The sequence below is a fragment of the Camelina sativa genome, chromosome 8 (assembly GCF_000633955.1).
Source record: "Camelina sativa cultivar DH55 chromosome 8, Cs, whole genome shotgun sequence".
Taxonomy (NCBI): domain Eukaryota; kingdom Viridiplantae; phylum Streptophyta; class Magnoliopsida; order Brassicales; family Brassicaceae; genus Camelina; species Camelina sativa.
This window is the reverse complement of record NC_025692.1, coordinates 22705610-22724238: the sequence shown is the minus strand read 5'-3', so window position 1 is coordinate 22724238 and position 18629 is coordinate 22705610. Positions and strand designations below refer to the sequence as shown.

Sequence of the window (18629 nt, the reverse complement as noted above, 5' to 3'; positions counted from 1 at the left end):
ATGGACTAGAGGAAAACCTAGAATTCAAAAGGCTCATTTATTTCCATCTAACATGAAATTAATCCTCGAAGGCACCTATGCATATAGCTAATTTCAATATTATTGCTGTCTAATAAAGGTTTGATTTCCTGTATGACACAATATAGTTGTTGTCTGAACCTTCAAAAATTGCCCTNCAAAGGGTGTTGTTTTCAAACACACTTTTTCTTGGGCTCTGCTGTTGAACATGTATACAGTAAAATCGCAGGTAAATTTAGTATTCTGTAAAGTTATATTTGCTTGTGATTTTGTGTCTGTTTCTGCTGGTTTCCTGTTCAGCCTTACTTACTCGGAGGAATGGGTTTGTACACATTATTTTGATTGTATTAGTGTCTTCTCGATGGACAAAAAAATGGAACGGTCCTCTCGGCATCACCTTTGCCTGATGAAAATTTTGGAAGCTCCTTGGCCTCTTCTAAGGGGGGTAACTCTGCAGTTCCATCCAGCAGTATAAGTAGCATGATGGGAGGTGTTGTTGGGGTTGATTCAACTTGGAAGCTCTTTAATGAGGATTCAACTTCGGTGGAAGAAGGTGTTGTTATATTTGTCACCTATCAAACTGGACTAGTGGTAACTATTCCAGATATTTTTCATATTCAATTTACTGGTTACGCTTCTGGAGATCATCCTCTTCTGTTTTTATCAGGTAAAGCTCATTCCAAATTTGGAGGTGTATGCACAACTTCCTAGGCCAGAAGGGGTTCGGGAGGGTTCCATGCCATACACTGCCTGGACATGCTCTACGGGTAATTCTTCTCCCGCTATAACTGTGTACTTTACATGTACTGTTTTAGTAACGTGAAATTTTGCAGGAAATTCTTCCAAGGAGGCAGAAGATAGGGTTTCTTTTCTTGTCATTGCGTGGGATCGTAGAGTTCAGGTTGCCAAGTTGGTAAAATCAGACCTTAAGGAATATGCCAAATGGTCACTTGACAGTCCAGCTATTGGTGTTGTTTGGCTAGATGACCAGGTGTGTATACTGATATAAATATTTTTTTCTAAGCAAATGCATATTCATGATTTTGCTGTTTTTCTCTGCATATTCAGTTGCTGGTGATCCCAACTGTGTCGGGCCATTTGTATCTGTTCACAAGAGATGGTGTGGTAATTCACCAGACAAACTTTTCTGTGGCTGGTTCTTCTGGGAATGACCTAATTTCCTATCATACGTACTTTACAAATGTCTTTGGAAATCCTGAGAAAGCTTATCAAAACTCTGTGGGTGTCAGAGGGGCTTCAGTATACATTCTCGGGACTGCGCATCTTATTATCTCCAGACTTTTGCCGTGGAAGGAGCGGGTTGATGTGTTAAGGAGAGGAGGTGACTGGATGGGTGCATTTAACATGGCAATGTCACTTTTTAATGGTCAAGCTCATGGGGTTGTTGACCTCCCCAAAACTGTGGATGCCATAAGGGAAGCCATAGCACCCAGTTTAGCAGAGTTGCTATTTTCCTACGTAGATGAAGTATTTTCTTATATCTCAATAGCATTTTCCAATCAGATTGAAAAAAATGGAGTAACTCATGAGCAAAGCAGTGGAACCAATAATGTCAATTTAGAGATAGAAGAACAATACAATCGTGTTGGTGGTGTTGCCGTTGAATTCTGTGTTCATATTAACAGGATGGATTTGCTCTTTGATGAGATATTTTCCAGATTTGTGGCTGTACAACAAAGAGGTATATCTTTCACATCTTTATGTGTTCATAATAACTTCCTTTTTCGGTGCTACATTTTATTAAGGAACAGGGTTAACTATCATTCTAACTATATAATTCTTTGAAAGATGTTTACCACGTTAGGATTAAGGAAAAGGGTTGTCTGTTTCTGTGTCTTTATTCTTTAAAATCCTTAGAGAGCTTTGGTCAACTGATCTTGTTTTTGGTATTTCCTCTGGGTTATTGTTTTTCTTATGTATGCCGATTTTCATAATACACACACACATGTTGTGCTCCGTGTTTGCATGTATGTTCTCCCTAATTTTTAGTTTAGTTCTTCTATAAACGATTTAGAGTAATTGTATAGTTTGCTTAATCAAACAGTATAGTATTGCAATGCTAATTGTAATAATTTTTATACCTTAAGTTTATTAAGTGAGATATACACGTGCTTTGGAATCTGCTGTCCATTTTCAAGACAGTTTGATCTTGGTTCAAATCTCTTGATGACTATTAATTCCTTGTGTATAATGAGACACTATAATTTCTCGTATTTATTGCGGCAACTACTTTTGGTTTGTCTAGATACATTTTTGGAGCTTTTGGAGCCTTATATATTGAGGGATATGCTTGGATCTCTTCCTCCTGAGGTATCTTCTGTGGAACTATAAGATATTTCCTCAACAGTGCTGTTATATTTTATCTTATTATTCTTTTGTTTGGTTTCATACTGCTCAGATTATGCAAGCGCTGGTTGAACATTATAGTAGGAAAGGATGGCTACAAAGAATTGAGCAGTGTGTACTTCACATGGATATTTCTTCCTTAGATTTCAATCAGGTCAGGTTTTGTAGACAATTTCATTTGTCCTGTTTGGTCTTTATCTTCAATAAGTTGATGTGTTGACTTTATGGTTGAATTTCTGATATTTTCCTTATTGACACTTAGGTAGTCAGAATTTGCCGTGAGCATGGGCTTTATGGGGCCTTGCTCTATCTTTTCAACAAGGGGTTGGATGATTTCAGGTCACCTCTGGAGGAACTCCTGATTGTCTTACGGAACAGTGAGCAACAAAGGGCTACAGCCATTGGGTATGTTATGTTAGGTCGTTGCACTTTATTCTGGCTTAATAAAACTTTACGCGCAAAACTGAACTTGAGAGCCCCCTCTTCGCTTGTTTCAGTCATGGACTAGAGGAAAACCTAGAATTCAAAAGGTTCATTTATTTCCATCTAACATGAAATTAATCCTCGAAGGCACCTATGCATATAGCTAATTTCAATATTATTGCTGTCTAATAAAGGTTTGATTTCCTGCATGACACAATATAGTTGTTGTCTGAACCTTCAAAAATTGCCCTTTTTTTCTATCATGTTTCTTTTTCAGGTACCGGATGCTTGTTTATCTAAAGTACTGCTTTCTTGGTTTGGCTTTTCCCCCAGGTAGGATTTAATTATTGTTTCACTGCATGTTATGATCTGCAATCTACCCAAGTATGGTATCTGGTGACCTATAAACTTGTATAAGCATTTTCCTCTCACACNCTGAGAGCTTAGTTGATGCCCGTGACAGTGAGGCAAACTCAAAGCCTGACTTAGTCACTGCCGCAGAATCCGAAATTGCTGCCGTTGATAACACAATGTTAGTCGCTTCTTTGGTGGTGGAGTCTTTAGAGTCTCAACATTTTAATGATTCTGATGGCAAGTGCTATGATACTAAGGTAAGCAATGTTGAGGACTCAAGTTTTGGAGATGTTGAGAGTGATAAATCAGATATAGTTATACCGGATTCTAAAGCAGAGGGAATTGATGCTTTTGTTCCTGATGATGGAAGCTCAATTTCTGGCATTTCAGAGCTTGTAGAAGAGAGGATTGTTGAGTTGGAAAAAGAAAGGATGAGTAAAAGAGAGAAATCAAAATCACCATCTTTTAGAAAGCAGCTTGTCTTGGCTGAAGAGTTTGAGAAAAAACAAGCATATACAGGTTTGCATTGGGAGGAAGGTGCTGCTGCTCAGCCAATGAGACTTGAGGGTGTTAAGGTCGGTTCGACGAATTTAGGTTACTTTGATGTTGATGCTGACAATACCATCAGCCGAACCATTTCATCGCAAGCATTTAAGCGAGACCACGGTTCTCCTCAGGTTTTGGCTGTTCATTTAAGGTTTGTTGCTGTGGGTACATCCAAGGGGGTCATCCTCGTTATACCAAGTAAATATTCTTCTGATACTGCAGATCAAATGGAATCAAAGGTTGTCTTATACATAATTAATTATGTCCATTTTTAGTTTATTCGTACAAGAGCATATCATAAACTGTGCGGATATATACTCCAGTTATTAATATTTATGTTTGCAACTTTTTAGATGATTTGGCTTGGTTTACAAGGAGAAAGATCCCAGTCCCCAGTTACCTCCGTTTGCTTCAATCAGATAGGGAGCCTCCTGCTAGCAGGTTATGGTGATGGACATGTTACAGTTTGGGACGTGCAGAGAGCTTCGGTCGCAAAAGTGATCACTGAACATACTGCACCAGTAGTATATGCGTTTTTTCTAGGTCGGGATTCTCAGGGTTCTCGCCTATTTAAAGTGATTACAAGTGATACAAAGGGTGTTGTTTTCAAACACACTTTTTCTTGGGCTCTGCTGTTGAATATGTATACAGTAAAATCGCAGGTAAATATAGTTTCTGTAAAGTTATATTTGCTTGTGATTTTTTGTCTTCTGCTGGTTTCCTGTTCAGCCTTACTTACTCGGAGGAATGGGTTTGTATACATTATTTTGATTGTATTAGTGTCTTCTCGATGGACAAAACAATGGAACGGTCCTCTCCGCATCACCTTTGCCTGATGAAAATTTTGGAAGCTCCTTGGCCTCTTCTAAGGGGGGTAACTCTGCAGTTCCATCCAGCAGTATAAGTAGCATGATGGGAGGTGTTGTTGGGGTTGATTCAACTTGGAAGCTCTTTAATGAGGATTCAACTTCGGTGGAAGAAGGTGTTGTTATATTTCTCACCTATCAAACTGGACTAGTGGTAACTATTCCAGATATTTTTCATATTCAATTTACTGGTTACGCTTCTGGAGATCATCCTCTTCTGTTTTTATCAGGTAAAGCTCATTCCAAATTTGGAGGTGTATGCACAACTTCCTAGGCCAGAAGGGGTTCGGGAGGGTTCCATGCCATACACTGCCTGGACATGCTCTACGGGTAATTCTTCTCCCGCTATAACTGTGTACTTTACATGTACTGTTTTAGTAACGTGAAATTTTGCAGGAAATTCTTCCAAGGAGGCAGAAGATAGGGTTTCTTTTCTTGTCATTGCGTGGGATCGTAGAGTTCAGGTTGCCAAGTTGGTAAAATCAGACCTTAAGGAATATGCCAAATGGTCACTTGACAGTCCAGCTATTGGTGTTGTTTGGCTAGATGACCAGGTGTGTATACTGATATAAATATTTTTTTCTAAGCAAATGCATATTCATGATTTTGCTGTTTTTCTCTGCATATTCAGTTGCTGGTGATCCCAACTGTGTCGGGCCATTTGTATCTGTTCACAAGAGATGGTGTGGTAATTCACCAGACAAACTTTTCTGTGGCTGGTTCTTCTGGGAATGACCTAATTTCCTATCATACGTACTTTACAAATGTCTTTGGAAATCCTGAGAAAGCTTATCAAAACTCTGTGGGTGTCAGAGGGGCTTCAGTATACATTCTCGGGACTGCGCATCTTATTATCTCCAGACTTTTGCCGTGGAAGGAGCGGGTTGATGTGTTAAGGAGAGGAGGTGACTGGATGGGTGCATTTAACATGGCAATGTCACTTTTTAATGGTCAAGCTCATGGGGTTGTTGACCTCCCCAAAACTGTGGATGCCATAAGGGAAGCCATAGCACCCAGTTTAGCAGAGTTGCTATTTTCCTACGTAGATGAAGTATTTTCTTATATCTCAATAGCATTTTCCAATCAGATTGAAAAAAATGGAGTAACTCATGAGCAAAGCAGTGGAACCAATAATGTCAATTTAGAGATAGAAGAACAATACAATCGTGTTGGTGGTGTTGCCGTTGAATTCTGTGTTCATATTAACAGGATGGATTTGCTCTTTGATGAGATATTTTCCAGATTTGTGGCTGTACAACAAAGAGGTATATCTTTCACATCTTTATGTGTTCATAATAACTTCCTTTTTCGGTGCTACATTTTATTAAGGAACAGGGTTAACTATCATTCTAACTATATAATTCTTTGAAAGATGTTTACCACGTTAGGATTAAGGAAAAGGGTTGTCTGTTTCTGTGTCTTTATTCTTTAAAATCCTTAGAGAGCTTTGGTCAACTGATCTTGTTTTTGGTATTTCCTCTGGGTTATTGTTTTTCTTATGTATGCCGATTTTCATAATACACACACACATGTTGTGCTCCGTGTTTGCATGTATGTTCTCCCTAATTTTTAGTTTAGTTCTTCTATAAACGATTTAGAGTAATTGTATAGTTTGCTTAATCAAACAGTATAGTATTGCAATGCTAATTGTAATAATTTTTATACCTTTAGTTTATTAAGTGAGATATACACGTGCTTTGGAATCTGCTGTCCATTTTCAAGACAGTTTGATCTTGGTTCAAATCTCTTGATGACTATTAATTCCTTGTGTATAATGAGACACTATAATTTCTCGTATTTATTGCGGCAACTACTTTTGGTTTGTCTAGATACATTTTTGGAGCTTTTGGAGCCTTATATATTGAGGGATATGCTTGGATCTCTTCCTCCTGAGGTATCTTCTGTGGAACTATAAGATATTTCCTCAACAGTGCTGTTATATTTTATCTTATTATTCTTTTGTTTGGTTTCATACTGCTCAGATTATGCAAGCGCTGGTTGAACATTATAGTAGGAAAGGATGGCTACAAAGAATTGAGCAGTGTGTACTTCACATGGATATTTCTTCCTTAGATTTCAATCAGGTCAGGTTTTGTAGACAATTTCATTTGTCCTGTTTGGTCTTTATCTTCAATAAGTTGATGTGTTGACTTTATGGTTGAATTTCTGATATTTTCCTTATTGACACTTAGGTAGTCAGAATTTGCCGTGAGCATGGGCTTTATGGGGCCTTGCTCTATCTTTTCAACAAGGGGTTGGATGATTTCAGGTCACCTCTGGAGGAACTCCTGATTGTCTTACGGAACAGTGAGAAACAAAGGGCTACAGCCATTGGGTATGTTATGTTAGGTCGTTGCACTTTATTCTGGCTTAATAAAACTTTACGCGCAAAACTGAACTTGAGAGCCCCCTCCTCGCTTGTTTCAGTCATGGACTAGAGGAAAACCTAGAATTCAAAAGGCTCATTTATTTCCATCTAACATGAAATTAATCCTCGAAGGCACCTATGCATATAGCTAATTTCAATATTATTGCTGTCTAATAAAGGTTTGATTTCCTGTATGACACAATATAGTTGTTGTCTGAACCTTCAAAAATTGCCCTTTTTTTTCTATCATGTTTCTTTTTCAGGTACCGGATGCTTGTTTATCTAAAGTACTGCTTTCTTGGTTTGGCTTTTCCCCCAGGTAGGATTTAATTATTGTTTCACTGCATGTTATGATCTGCAATCTACCCAAGTATGGTATCTGGTGACCTATAAACTTGTATAAGCATTTTCCTCTCACACACTGATTTGAGTTTTATCTGCAGGACATGGAACTCTAAATCCTACACGCTTGCCATCACTCAGGACCGAGCTGATTCAGTTTCTACTGGAGAAATCAAACACCCATGATTCTAGTACATGTGTAACATCTCGATGGATTTACTTGAACCTCTACCATCTACTAGAGATGGATACTGAAGCCACTTTAGATGTCCTAAGATATGCATTTGTAGAAAAAGAAATGGTGAATCATGAGGGTCATCTGCTGGAGTCCGGTGAAGTAAGTTTAGAGTCCAAGACTGATGACAGTTTACCCGAAGTTAACAACAATATACTAATCCAGAATCTTATAGATGCTCTAGTTCACGTTCTTGATGGGGACTTAAGCCAGGCTGATGAATCTGGCGATCCAAATGATTCAGAATCAGATAAAAATTGGCCGGCTAAGGAGGATTCAAGTCTTCTATATGAGTTTGTTGCATTTTATGCAGCACGTGGTAAAGTTAGTATTCCCAAGAGCGTATTGGCACAGATTTTAGATTACTTAACATCAGATCACATTCATCCAACTTATAACGTATCTTCTAAGTTGAGAGAGACCCAATTACTAAACCTTCTGAAAGCTGTACCGGAGACTGATTGGGATGTAGCTTATGTATCACACCTTTGTGAGAAATCACATTTTTATCAGGTATCCTCTTAATAGACATTTATCATTCCTCTACAGCGTGCTTGCGATGTGTACTTTGGGTTGTCCTCCTTGATCTCTGTTTATGGTTTCCAATGTCCAGGTTTGTGGTTATATTCATATTCTCGGTCGAAGGTACGTTGCAGCTTTGGATAGCTACATGAAAGAGGCAGATGAACCCATACATTCGTTTTGCTATGTGAACAATATGCTGTCACGGTTGAGTGGGGATGAATTCACTGCCTTCCAATCTGCAATAATTTGTAGGATTCCCGAGCTCCTTGTATTGAACAGGTAATTTTAGATTGATTTTATTCTCTCTCTGTTGATTAGGTCTAGTGGGGTCTGATAATATTGGTTTTCTGACATTTTGTAGACAGGGAACATTCTTCCTGATTATTGATAATTTGAAAGACAACATCACACGCATCCAAGAGCAGCTCCATTCTCATCCAAGAAGCTTGTTCCTGTATCTCAAAACTGTCATTGAGGTTCACTTGTCTGGGAGTCTTGATTTTTCTCGTCTAAAAAAATATGAAGCTGCAGATAATTCGGGTGAAAACATTAGAAGGGATATACCCAAAGAGGCTGAGATTTATTTGGAAGAACTTAATGGCTTTCCTAAATTCATCCAAGATAATCCAGTTAATGTGACTGATGACATGATTGAGCTTTACTTAGAGGTAAGCATTTATGAAAACTTGTTCAACTGTATCTCTCTGCAGCGTCGATATTTCTTATCTTCTTAGTTAAATGCCTTCTTTAGCCTTCTATATAAAATGGTAGATGTCTAATAGATATAAGTTCTCGTGGAAGTCTGCCTCTTGAAACAATATTTTGGTTTTTGACTATAATTACCGAAGCGAGTGAGACAAATTTAGTCCGCAACAAGTCTTAGGTCTCTGCCAAAGAATACTTTCCTTATATCGCATCTTGCAACTGTTATGGCTCTTTGCACTACTTTTTCAGAACTTCCAAGATTGAAACCCCATTGCTTTATTTACACCAGAACTTTGTTTGGTTCGTTTGTCTTAAAAAGTGATTTGACTGCCAGCTCGACTTGTTCTTAATCTCCTCTTCATATCCTTTAGTGGGTCCTTGGTGGCATCATGGAATCGTTTCAACCTTCAATGCTGATAATTCTCTGCGTATTTTTACAGCTATTATGCAAGTACGAACCGAAGTCAGTCTTGAGATTTCTGGAAACCTTTGACAGCTACAGGGTGGAACACTGTCTACGTCTGTGCCAGGAATATGGAATTGTAGATGCAGCAGCATTCCTCTTGGAGAGGGTGGGTGATGCAGCAAGTGCTTTGTCACTTACACTCTCTGGACTCAATGAAAAATATGTTGAACTTGAAAATGCAGTGGATTACCTTATAACACAAATGAAATTGAGTGCTAGCGAAGGAGCCAGCTTGGAACTATTCAGTAGTGCTCTAGAGTTGAAGGAGGTCTGTATATTCTATACAATAAGAAAGTGTGCTTCTGTATGCCGTGCTTTCGCTCTCTCTTTTTCTCATGCTGTTTATTATCCATCCCTCAGGTACATGGCATACAAGGTGTTCTGCAAGCTTGTGTAGGATTGTGTCAGCGCAACACTCCTCGTCTTAATCCAGAGGAGTCTGAGATACTTTGGTTTCGCTTTCTTGACACGTAAGCATGATCATACACATCGCTACTAACCAATTTCTTTTCGCCCTAATAACACTCACGTCATAGTTACTCTTAAACATATGCAACTAAATTCATGTTGGAGTTAACAACAAGCCTGAGCGAGTGCGACGAGCTGTTACTTGATCATAGTTTTCTCTCTTCGTGCTTTATGCAGTTTCTGTGAACCTTTGATGGATTCATATAGGGAACCGAGGAACACCGATGAAATAAATAAAGGTCCATTAGATGTTAAACCGTTGGAACTTAATGTCAATGAATCAGACGTTGCAATTAAGTGGAGGATTCCAGGATCTGATACGGCAGGTACACACATCCTGAGGAAGCTCATATCTCAATTTATCAAAGAGATTGTTGAAGGAATGATAGGATATGTTCGTCTTCCAACAATCATGACAAAACTCCTCTCTGACAACGGTACTCAAGAGTTTGGTGATTTTAAACTTACAATATTGGGAATGCTTGGAACATATGGATTCGAACGGAGAATACTGGTATGTACATGCGTCTCTCTAATCATGTAACCTCGTGCATGGGTTGGGTGATCTCTCTTCAAATGTTCTAAAACTTTTCTTACCCTGGTCAGGATACTGCAAAGTCTTTAATCGAAGATGATACATTCTACTCCATGAACTTACTTAAGAAAGGTGCTTCTCACGGGTATGCACCCAGAAGTTTGCTTTGTTGTATATGCAGTTGCCCTCTCACCAAGACATTTACTGCTCTTCGTGTACGTGTTTTCAACTGTGGCCACGCAACACATCTTCAGTGTGAACCATCAGAGAATGAGACCTCATCATCATCGTCATCAGTTCATGTCTCCTCATCAGGCTGTCCTGTCTGTATGACCAAGAAGACCAGCAAAAGTTCTTCTAAAGGTAAATCGTTCTACCTGGATTATGGACTAATAAGCACAGTTTCGTCAAACGCCGGGTCTGCACAACGTGCTTCGCCTTACTTACACGAGAATGAAATGAGCAATCATTCTCATAACCAGCAAATATCACGGGTAAGATGTTTATAATTCTAAAACTGAAAATGTCATTGCAAATAACTAAAAGAGGTTTACATTGTTCAACGTTGCAGTTTGAAATCTTAACCAACCTTCAGAAAGATCAGAGGTTGGTACAGATAGAGAGCTTGCCTCGATTAAGGCTTGCACCTCCGGCTGTGTACCACGAAAAAGTGAGCAGATTCTCGGGTTTTACACCGGGAGAGAGTAGTAGCGGTAAAGGCACGAAACCTGTCAAAACCGAACAGGGTAAGAAACTGAAAGCAAAAGGATCGATTTTTGGGTCAAGATTTGGTAAGTCTTTTCTTTTTATAAGCCAAGAGTTGGTCATTTGGATTATGATTACGACCCTAACACATGGATGCTTGATCCTGAATCTTTATGACTCTTTAAGCTTTAGGAAAGGACAAAACGAGCAGAATGTAAGGAGAAGCTTCACAGTTTTGGACTCGACAAGTTAAGCGGAGTAACTGGGACTTTTTTATGTTGTGTAATTAGCGGAGTAACTTTATTGATTTGATGTATATAGTACCAAATGTAATAAACTAATTATATAACCAATTTTTTAAAGAGTAAGTTCAGTCGCTTATGTATACTTTTGGTGTCGCCTCACTTTCCTCTGTTTTCTCTACCCTTCATTCCGATTTCTCTTGTTTCTCTGAGGTGGTAACAGAACCATGTTCTGATGAATCAGTAAAACTAAATATACAACTTTAAAAACTTCATGTATGGGTTTCTCTTCAGTACTTGACATTCTAATAATTAGTTATGCACTAGTTAGTTCCTCTTTTATAAACTATATTCTTAGCAATTAAGGTGAAACTAATGATTTATTTCAGTCTTGCATGTGTTACTGATATTTTCTTAATGTCTTGTTTGTAAAGATGCTGGATGCAACATTATAACTTTGGTTTAAATGCTGTGAAGGCATATAACTTGAATCTTAATTCGATGTAATATCATTATTAAAGCCTTAGAGGCGAACACAATAACTTGGTTCGATGTAACATAAAGAAAACTCTAGATATCAAGAAAAAAAAAAAAAAACTTAGTCGTAAGAAATTTAAGCGTTAAAATTACTTTGTAAAAAAATTGAACTAGCAATGCCAAGTTTACGAACTAAAGGTGATGCAATAGATAAGACACCAAACTCGATTATTCTCCATTATACTGCAATTTAACATTCATTTTTTTTATTAATCCGACAATCTAAGATCATAGTATTTAATTAGTGAGTCAATTTTGCATCAATTTCTTTATTTATAATATTAGTTGAATTTTCTCATGTTTTTGTTATCGAATTCTTTTGAATATAATTTAACATTAATTCAAAAGAGAATTAATATTAAGATATTTAAGTGTCAAAATTACATAACTTGAAAAAATATTGAACTAGTAATGTCAAACTTACGAACCAAAGACGATGCAATGGATAAGACACCAAACTTAGTTAACTAATATTTTATTACAATTTAATACTCAAATTTCTTTTATTAATTCGACCATTTAAGAACATATTTAACTGTAAAATTTGTAATAATTTTTGTAAGAATATATATATATATATATTATATATATATATATATTTTGTCAACCATTGGGCCAAAACATGCCAGCCCAATAGCCAAATCCCTACATTCATAGGGAGCGGGACTCGATCCCTTTTACATTAAGGACTTACCGTTGGCCACTGCACTAATGTCACTTCACGTAAGAATATTATTATATATAGTAGTTGTTGTCCAATTAATATTAAGAAATTTAAGTGTTAAAATTACATGACTTGAAAAAAAGATTGAACTAGTGATACCAAGCTTACGAACCAAAGGTGATGTAATCGATATGACTTCAAGCTCAAATTATTCTCAATTGTATTGCAATTTAACATTCAAATTTCTTTGATTAATCCGACAATCTAAGAGCATATTTAATTAGTGAGTAAATTTTGTATTAATATATTTTATCTAAAATAATCTATATATAACAGTTGATTTTTTTTTTGGTTATCAAATTAATATTTAGAAATTTAAGTGTTAAAATAACATTTCTTGGAAAAAGATTGAACTAGAGATGCCAAACTTACAAACCAAAGATGATGCAATGGATAGGACAATAAGCTCAGTTAATCCTAGGGGAGATGATGAAATTGAGGAACGTAAGCTAGAAGATGTGCTGGGTTGAGCTGCAACTAAGGATGGTACAATGATGTTGGAAACTTTGAATGAAGCTTGTGTTGATTTCTCTTGTAGCGAGACTTATTTCGTGACTAATTCTTATCTGAAAAGGATTGAAACTTTGTTTTAGCGGTATGTTTCTTATACTTTCGTAACTGAAAGCCAAAACTTATTGGTTCTTATATTGAGTGATTCATTATCTTCCCTTTTTGTCTTTTGATCTCCAGGATACTGATGTGATGTTGTTCAGAAACTTATTTGTTTCTCAATGTTTTCAATATTCATTGCTTTCTTATGAGTTTTTGATGAATTACATTTGATTGAGCTCTCTTGTGAGAGCATTCACATACGTACAAAGCCTCTGTCTAATTGGCAGAGAATATATGTATTAGCATGAGGAATTGCGCTGACCATTCGATGATAAAGGTGTTGGAGATGGGATGGAGTTCATAACAACTAATATGTTTTATGTGACTCAAAAGTATTGTGTCTTTGCGTATACTAAATTTCTCAAGTAAGTTATGTCAATGTTTAACAAGATTTCATTCAGGTCATTTGTTGTAGCATGACAATTTCCGTTGGTCTCTGCATCTGCGTGAGACTTTTATGAAGCCAACCTGTTCAGGTCAAGGTACAAGTGTTCTGACATTTTGGTTTTTAGATTTTCAGAATGTCTAGCCTTATGTTTAATTCATTAGGCCATCTCCATTGGGGAACATCTTGGGTTTTCTAAGCCTTTTTAAAATCAAAAATATAGTGAATAGTGGGTGAAGAACATGTTGTTGGTTCTTGATGTAGAACGGATTTTGGGCCAGTTCTTGGATGACGTGGCAACTCGTGAATGGATACAATTTTTTGCAAAGGAGAAAACATTTATTTGTTTGCAGGAAGTTTTGTTTGTTTTTATTTATTTATATCTTTAATGTTTTTTTGTTTCATAAAAATTTGGTATTGTATTTGAATTTTAGTATAAGTTTTTTAAGTTTGCAATTTTAAATTTTTTTTTTGAAGTTTTTAAAATTGTAATATGTTTGTTTGTTTTTTTTAATTTATATCTTTAATGTTTTTTTGTTTCATAAAAATTTGGTATTATATTTTGAATTTTAGTATAAGTTATTTAAGTTTGCAATTTAAATGTTATTTTTTAAAGTTTTTAAAATTGTAATATATTTAAGATTATTAGATTATTAAATTTTATGATCTTAAACATATTCTCCCAATAACCAACTTCTTAACAAAAGATCTAAACTAATGATCTTACATTATTTTCATAATATTTTCTCTAAGAACACCCAAAAATGTTCTCCCAATGCAGATGCCCTTATATACATTTTAGTATTGTCTTTTTATCTATATGTTTTCATTCTAGACAATAAATAATATGACAGAGCAAGTTAACATTTTCAGAATTGCATTTTGGATTTGGTTTGTTTCTTAAGCGGCTCATGCTATATAAGACTGTTTTTATAAATGAATTCACGCAATATGTAACAAGAGCTTTTGTTTGAATTTGGAAGACTGGTATACTGTGCAGCTGTTTCTTATGCTTCAGGAAATAGCTTACAAGGGATCTAGTCTGAATCTGGAAGAGTGGTTCAATGTGTAGCTGTTTTTATGCTTCAGGCAATAGCTTACAAGGGCTCCAGTTTGAATTTGGAAGAGTGGTTCACTGTGTAGCTGTTTTTTTTGTGTACTGTGTAGGTTGTTATTTTTTTTTTTTTTTATGTTATGTATTTTCCATGACATTGATGTTTCTATGTACAAACTAAATTTTTTATTAATTGAAATTTTATATAGATCAGTTTTTGGTATAAAGTTTTACTTTAATTGAATTGAATTTTTATTTGATAAAAATATAATAAAATAGCAGTATAGTATCCATTGGATAGTATGAATTTTTATTTGTATGAATTCTGAAATTTTCAGATTGGAGTTTATGGATATGGTGAATGCTCATTGAGCATTTTGCAAGTGGTTGTGTTTGATCAATAAGAGCCACTACGTTACACGGAATCGTCGAAGATGCTCCGATTCCCGGTCCAGAATCGGAACCGGAAACGGAAGCGTCCAGAATCGCAAGGGAAGCACGATTCCCTAAAAGTGGTGGTCGGAAACGTTGTGGGAGCGCAGATTTCGAGTTGGAATCGTGATAAATTAGCAAACCGTGATAAATTAACAAATCGGAATCGTGGTTTCTTTGTATTCTGGCCAGATCTAAATGAAGAAGATAACTTTCACGTGATGTTTTTTTTGCATTTAACTCTTAGGCCCAACTTTGCTTAACCATTGAGGCCCAACTGGTTATTCATATATTTTTCCACAGTCGGCTTTTTTCTTTGGTTCAGTTATGTAGTATAACAAAATAAAAAGAGGAATTGCATTCTATAACCAACAAAAAAAAACTATAATTCAACAGCTAACTATTCTAACCATGAAAAGCTAATATACACTATATAAATTATAATATGTATTATATTATCCTTGCCACCACCACCATCTTCACTTCCCTACCACCACCAACCCCACCCCCTAAAACCACCATCCCCACCTCCTACAACCACTTCCGGCAACTATCACCACCACCACCTCCGGCGACCACTACCTCCGACAACCACTACCTCCAACGACTATCACTTCCGGCGACCACCACCTCCGGCGACCACAACCTCCGGCCCCTCTCTCCGACCACCCTCGCCGGGCCACCCTCAGGACACCGCCGAACCACCACCAAACCACCGTCGGACCACCGCCGGACCACCATCTACCACCACCGCCGTCTACCCCAATCACCACTACCCTTAAACCATAAAACTCAAAAAGATAATTTACTTTACCGTTGCTCCTAAATATCTATTTTTTTCAAATTAATGGTTATATTATTTGTTAGTTTTTTTTTTTTTGGTCACTCACCTAATTCACCCAAATAAATATTCAATTATTTTTCCTAGTTCTTGTCTCTCTTGTGGCTATATTTTATATATACTATAAATATCACCCAATTTTCATATTTACTATTTTTATTAGATACAAGAATATGTCTTCTTAAAAAATCATATTTGTAAGATTTCTATCTTATGTTTAATTGTGATCCTGAAATTTATGTAGTAATTTAAAATTTCTAAACGGTTAAATTTTGATTTTAACGACACATAGTATGTCTAATGATCCTCTAAATATTGATGATTATTTTAATATAAATGATAAAGTGTCTTTTATATTTTTATATTCAATTGTGTATTGCATTTTGTTGTTTAAAATATTTTATTTTAATATAAACTTATGTTTAATATATATATAATATATATATACTATATTATATACACGCTTCTAACACGTACCTGCTTCTTAGTTTAAAAAAATAAACTCGCTTCCTCGCTTCCAAACGCTTCCACTTTTGCGTACCGTTTCCGATTCCATGCACCTTTTTACCATTGGAGAGAGATCATTAATTGTAATTAACTTTATTAAGGTTTTTATTTTAAAATACACAAAATTTCTTGTTAAAATAATTAAGAACGTAAAAATAACAAACTACTAATAAAGATGGTCTAAGAGATCTACATGTTCCCCAATAACCCCCAGAACAAGAATCAAGGTGACGTAAACCAGGAAAAAAAAATTATAGTCCTAGCAAGGGAAATATGAACAAACATCATCAAGAATTAATTGAAAAAAAAGTATAGTTTCCCTAGAGAAGGAAGATTCACAGACTTACCAACTGAGAATGACAATTTTCTCAAGGCCTCGATAAAAGGGCACTGATTAGATGTCACCTATCGTATAAGCAGCAGAAAAAGAAAAGTAGATTAAGGATTTTTTTAAGTAAACGAGAAATCAGAGAGTCTGACTCAATCCAAGTATCCAACCCTTGATTGCATCAGTGATGTGTGGGTAATATTCTAGTATATATATATATATATATATATATGACTACCTGATAAATCTTCCCAGTGGTTATGTTGTTGTCTTCAGTTAGTGTCACATCGAGAAATCTTTCTTAGTTCCCCTAATCAAAGTCAACCTTTTATTAATTAGACATGGTGATGAACACAAGTCAAACAGCAATATTACATTCTTTAGCAACTATTACATTCTTTATTAATGTGGTTATGTTGCCTTGATAGAATGCCAACTCTGTCTAGGCTAAGGAACTGGAGAATAGTAGAAGATGATACATGCTACCTCTGTGAGATTTACTTTGAAACAAGAGACCATCTATTGTTGATATGTCTATATAGTTATGATCTCTGGAGATGGTGCCTTGCCAGACTTCAGTTCTCTTTCACAGGGTTCAACACTTGGGACCGTTTTCTGCTTTGGTTAAAGTCTCCAAGTAACGAAGCTCAAATGGGTCCTCTAAAGCTTATCGCAGCTCACGCAGTTATCTACTCTCTTTGGCATGAACAAAACGCCCGCATCTTCACCAGTATTAACACTCATGTGGAAGGGATTTTTCACCAACTTGATCGTCGTATACGAAACACTTGCTTAACAAGGAGTTCTAACCCGAAGCTTCAAGATATGCTCATGTTGTGGTTTCGTTCTTTCTCTGTTTAAATTATTACCTACCTATGTTCTTGTACCGGGCTTGTTGACCCCGGATATTAGCTGTTGTTGCGGCACCTAAACTCTATATTTGTAACCGAAGTTCTCTTAATATAACACCAGAAATTTTATGGGGAAAAAAAACTATATATCAGTGGGCACTAGTAGTGTAAAGATCAAAACAAGAAAACCTCTCCACCATCATTGAGTAGACGAGTACAAATACCTCTCCATGCTCAAAAGGGGACATAGTACCAGCATCAATTATTTTGTATGATAAAATTCATGGATATTATATATATGTATATATATATAGAGAGTAATAAGAGAGTTTGATAACATGATTTTTACCTAGGGTATCAATTCCCTATGCAGTTGTAGTACAAAAGGTTATCAATCCAAATAGTTGTTATGCTAGCAGATAGAATGCAATCAGGAGCAAGCAAGTCAAGCCAAGCAATAAAAGGGTTTTGTCTAACAATCATAGAATAAATAAAAGAAAAGAATATAAACAATGAACCACTCGACCTAAGCACTCGATGCAAGCATTCGAGTACAGGATCGGGTGGGGTGATCGAATTAGCAAAGAAGGTATGAACAGCTCGAAGGGTTACTCGAAGCAGGTGATCGTGTACCTGTTCGGGTAAGGGATCGAGTAATGAATAAAAATGCAAGCAAATAAAATACGAAAGCTTCTAATGATGTGGTAATCGACTCCTAAGTGTTCCTGACCAATACAGATGTCTTACATGCCTCAAGCAAATATTCACTAGACAATGAATCTCTAAAATCTTGTTAAAACACTCTCGTGATAGAAACAATCAACCTTGATCACTCCCCTACCCAACTCTCGTTGGAGAAACATGACCAAGCATGCAATATGAACCGATTCATTATTGTCAATAAACCCCTTACTCATCTAATCTCTTAGGCTAAGTTAGTAAATCTCTAGCATTGGTTGATTCAAGCATTTCATCTACACCTCTCGATGGTAAAACACCCTAGATCTAATCTCACCCTCTCGGTTTGTTGACAGCATTAAGAACACCAATCTAGAAGGGAATTTATAAAACATAAACAATCAAACTAAGACATCCTAACCGATCAAGAACACAAAATCATCTATCCCATCCCTAGAAACCTTACTACACTACTCCAAAATCATTGCAGGAAACATAGAAACAAGGATAAACGA

The 18629-nt window shown here is 36.3% G+C and overlaps 2 protein-coding genes and 1 long non-coding RNA gene across 7 annotated transcripts; 2 read left to right on the top strand and 1 right to left on the bottom strand.

Moving 5' to 3' along the window:
- LOC104707963 (vacuolar protein sorting-associated protein 8 homolog) lies at nucleotides 183-3229 on the top strand. 3 transcript variants are annotated; one of them, XM_010424427.1, is made up of 9 exons: nucleotides 183-247; nucleotides 370-609; nucleotides 686-785; nucleotides 852-1009; nucleotides 1087-1720; nucleotides 2285-2349; nucleotides 2438-2539; nucleotides 2648-2790; nucleotides 3086-3229. In XM_010424427.1, the coding sequence occupies exons 1-9, from the start codon at nucleotides 227-229 to the stop codon at nucleotides 3150-3152; spliced, it is 1530 nt and encodes a 509-aa protein (XP_010422729.1). In that variant the 5' UTR covers nucleotides 183-226; the 3' UTR covers nucleotides 3153-3229. The 3 variants fall into 3 exon arrangements, with proteins under 3 accessions (XP_010422729.1, XP_019084417.1, XP_019084418.1); XM_019228872.1 differs by lacking the exon at nucleotides 3086-3229 and adding an exon at nucleotides 2883-3067; XM_019228873.1 differs by lacking the exon at nucleotides 183-247 and having other exon boundaries at nucleotides 433-571; nucleotides 3086-3227.
- LOC104707964 (vacuolar protein sorting-associated protein 8 homolog) lies at nucleotides 3250-11312 on the top strand. Of its 3 annotated transcripts, none has more exons than XM_019228871.1 (19): nucleotides 3250-3947; nucleotides 4062-4370; nucleotides 4489-4728; nucleotides 4805-4904; nucleotides 4971-5128; nucleotides 5206-5839; nucleotides 6404-6468; nucleotides 6557-6658; nucleotides 6767-6909; nucleotides 7206-7261; nucleotides 7386-8032; nucleotides 8133-8323; nucleotides 8406-8712; nucleotides 9190-9483; nucleotides 9576-9685; nucleotides 9891-10197; nucleotides 10290-10712; nucleotides 10790-11009; nucleotides 11110-11312. In XM_019228871.1, exons 1-19 carry the CDS (start codon nucleotides 3339-3341, stop codon nucleotides 11139-11141), a joined length of 4947 nt encoding a protein of 1648 aa, XP_019084416.1. In that variant the 5' UTR covers nucleotides 3250-3338; the 3' UTR covers nucleotides 11142-11312. The 3 variants fall into 3 exon arrangements, with proteins under 3 accessions (XP_019084416.1, XP_019084415.1, XP_010422731.1); XM_019228870.1 differs by having other exon boundaries at nucleotides 9861-10197; XM_010424429.1 differs by lacking the exons at nucleotides 3250-3947; nucleotides 4062-4370 and having other exon boundaries at nucleotides 4552-4690; nucleotides 9861-10197.
- LOC109126073 lies at nucleotides 16226-16905 on the bottom strand. The gene is made up of 3 exons (XR_002033138.1): nucleotides 16824-16905; nucleotides 16605-16662; nucleotides 16226-16310 (listed from the first exon to the last, which is right to left on the bottom strand). It is a non-coding gene; the product is annotated as an uncharacterized LOC109126073 (long non-coding RNA).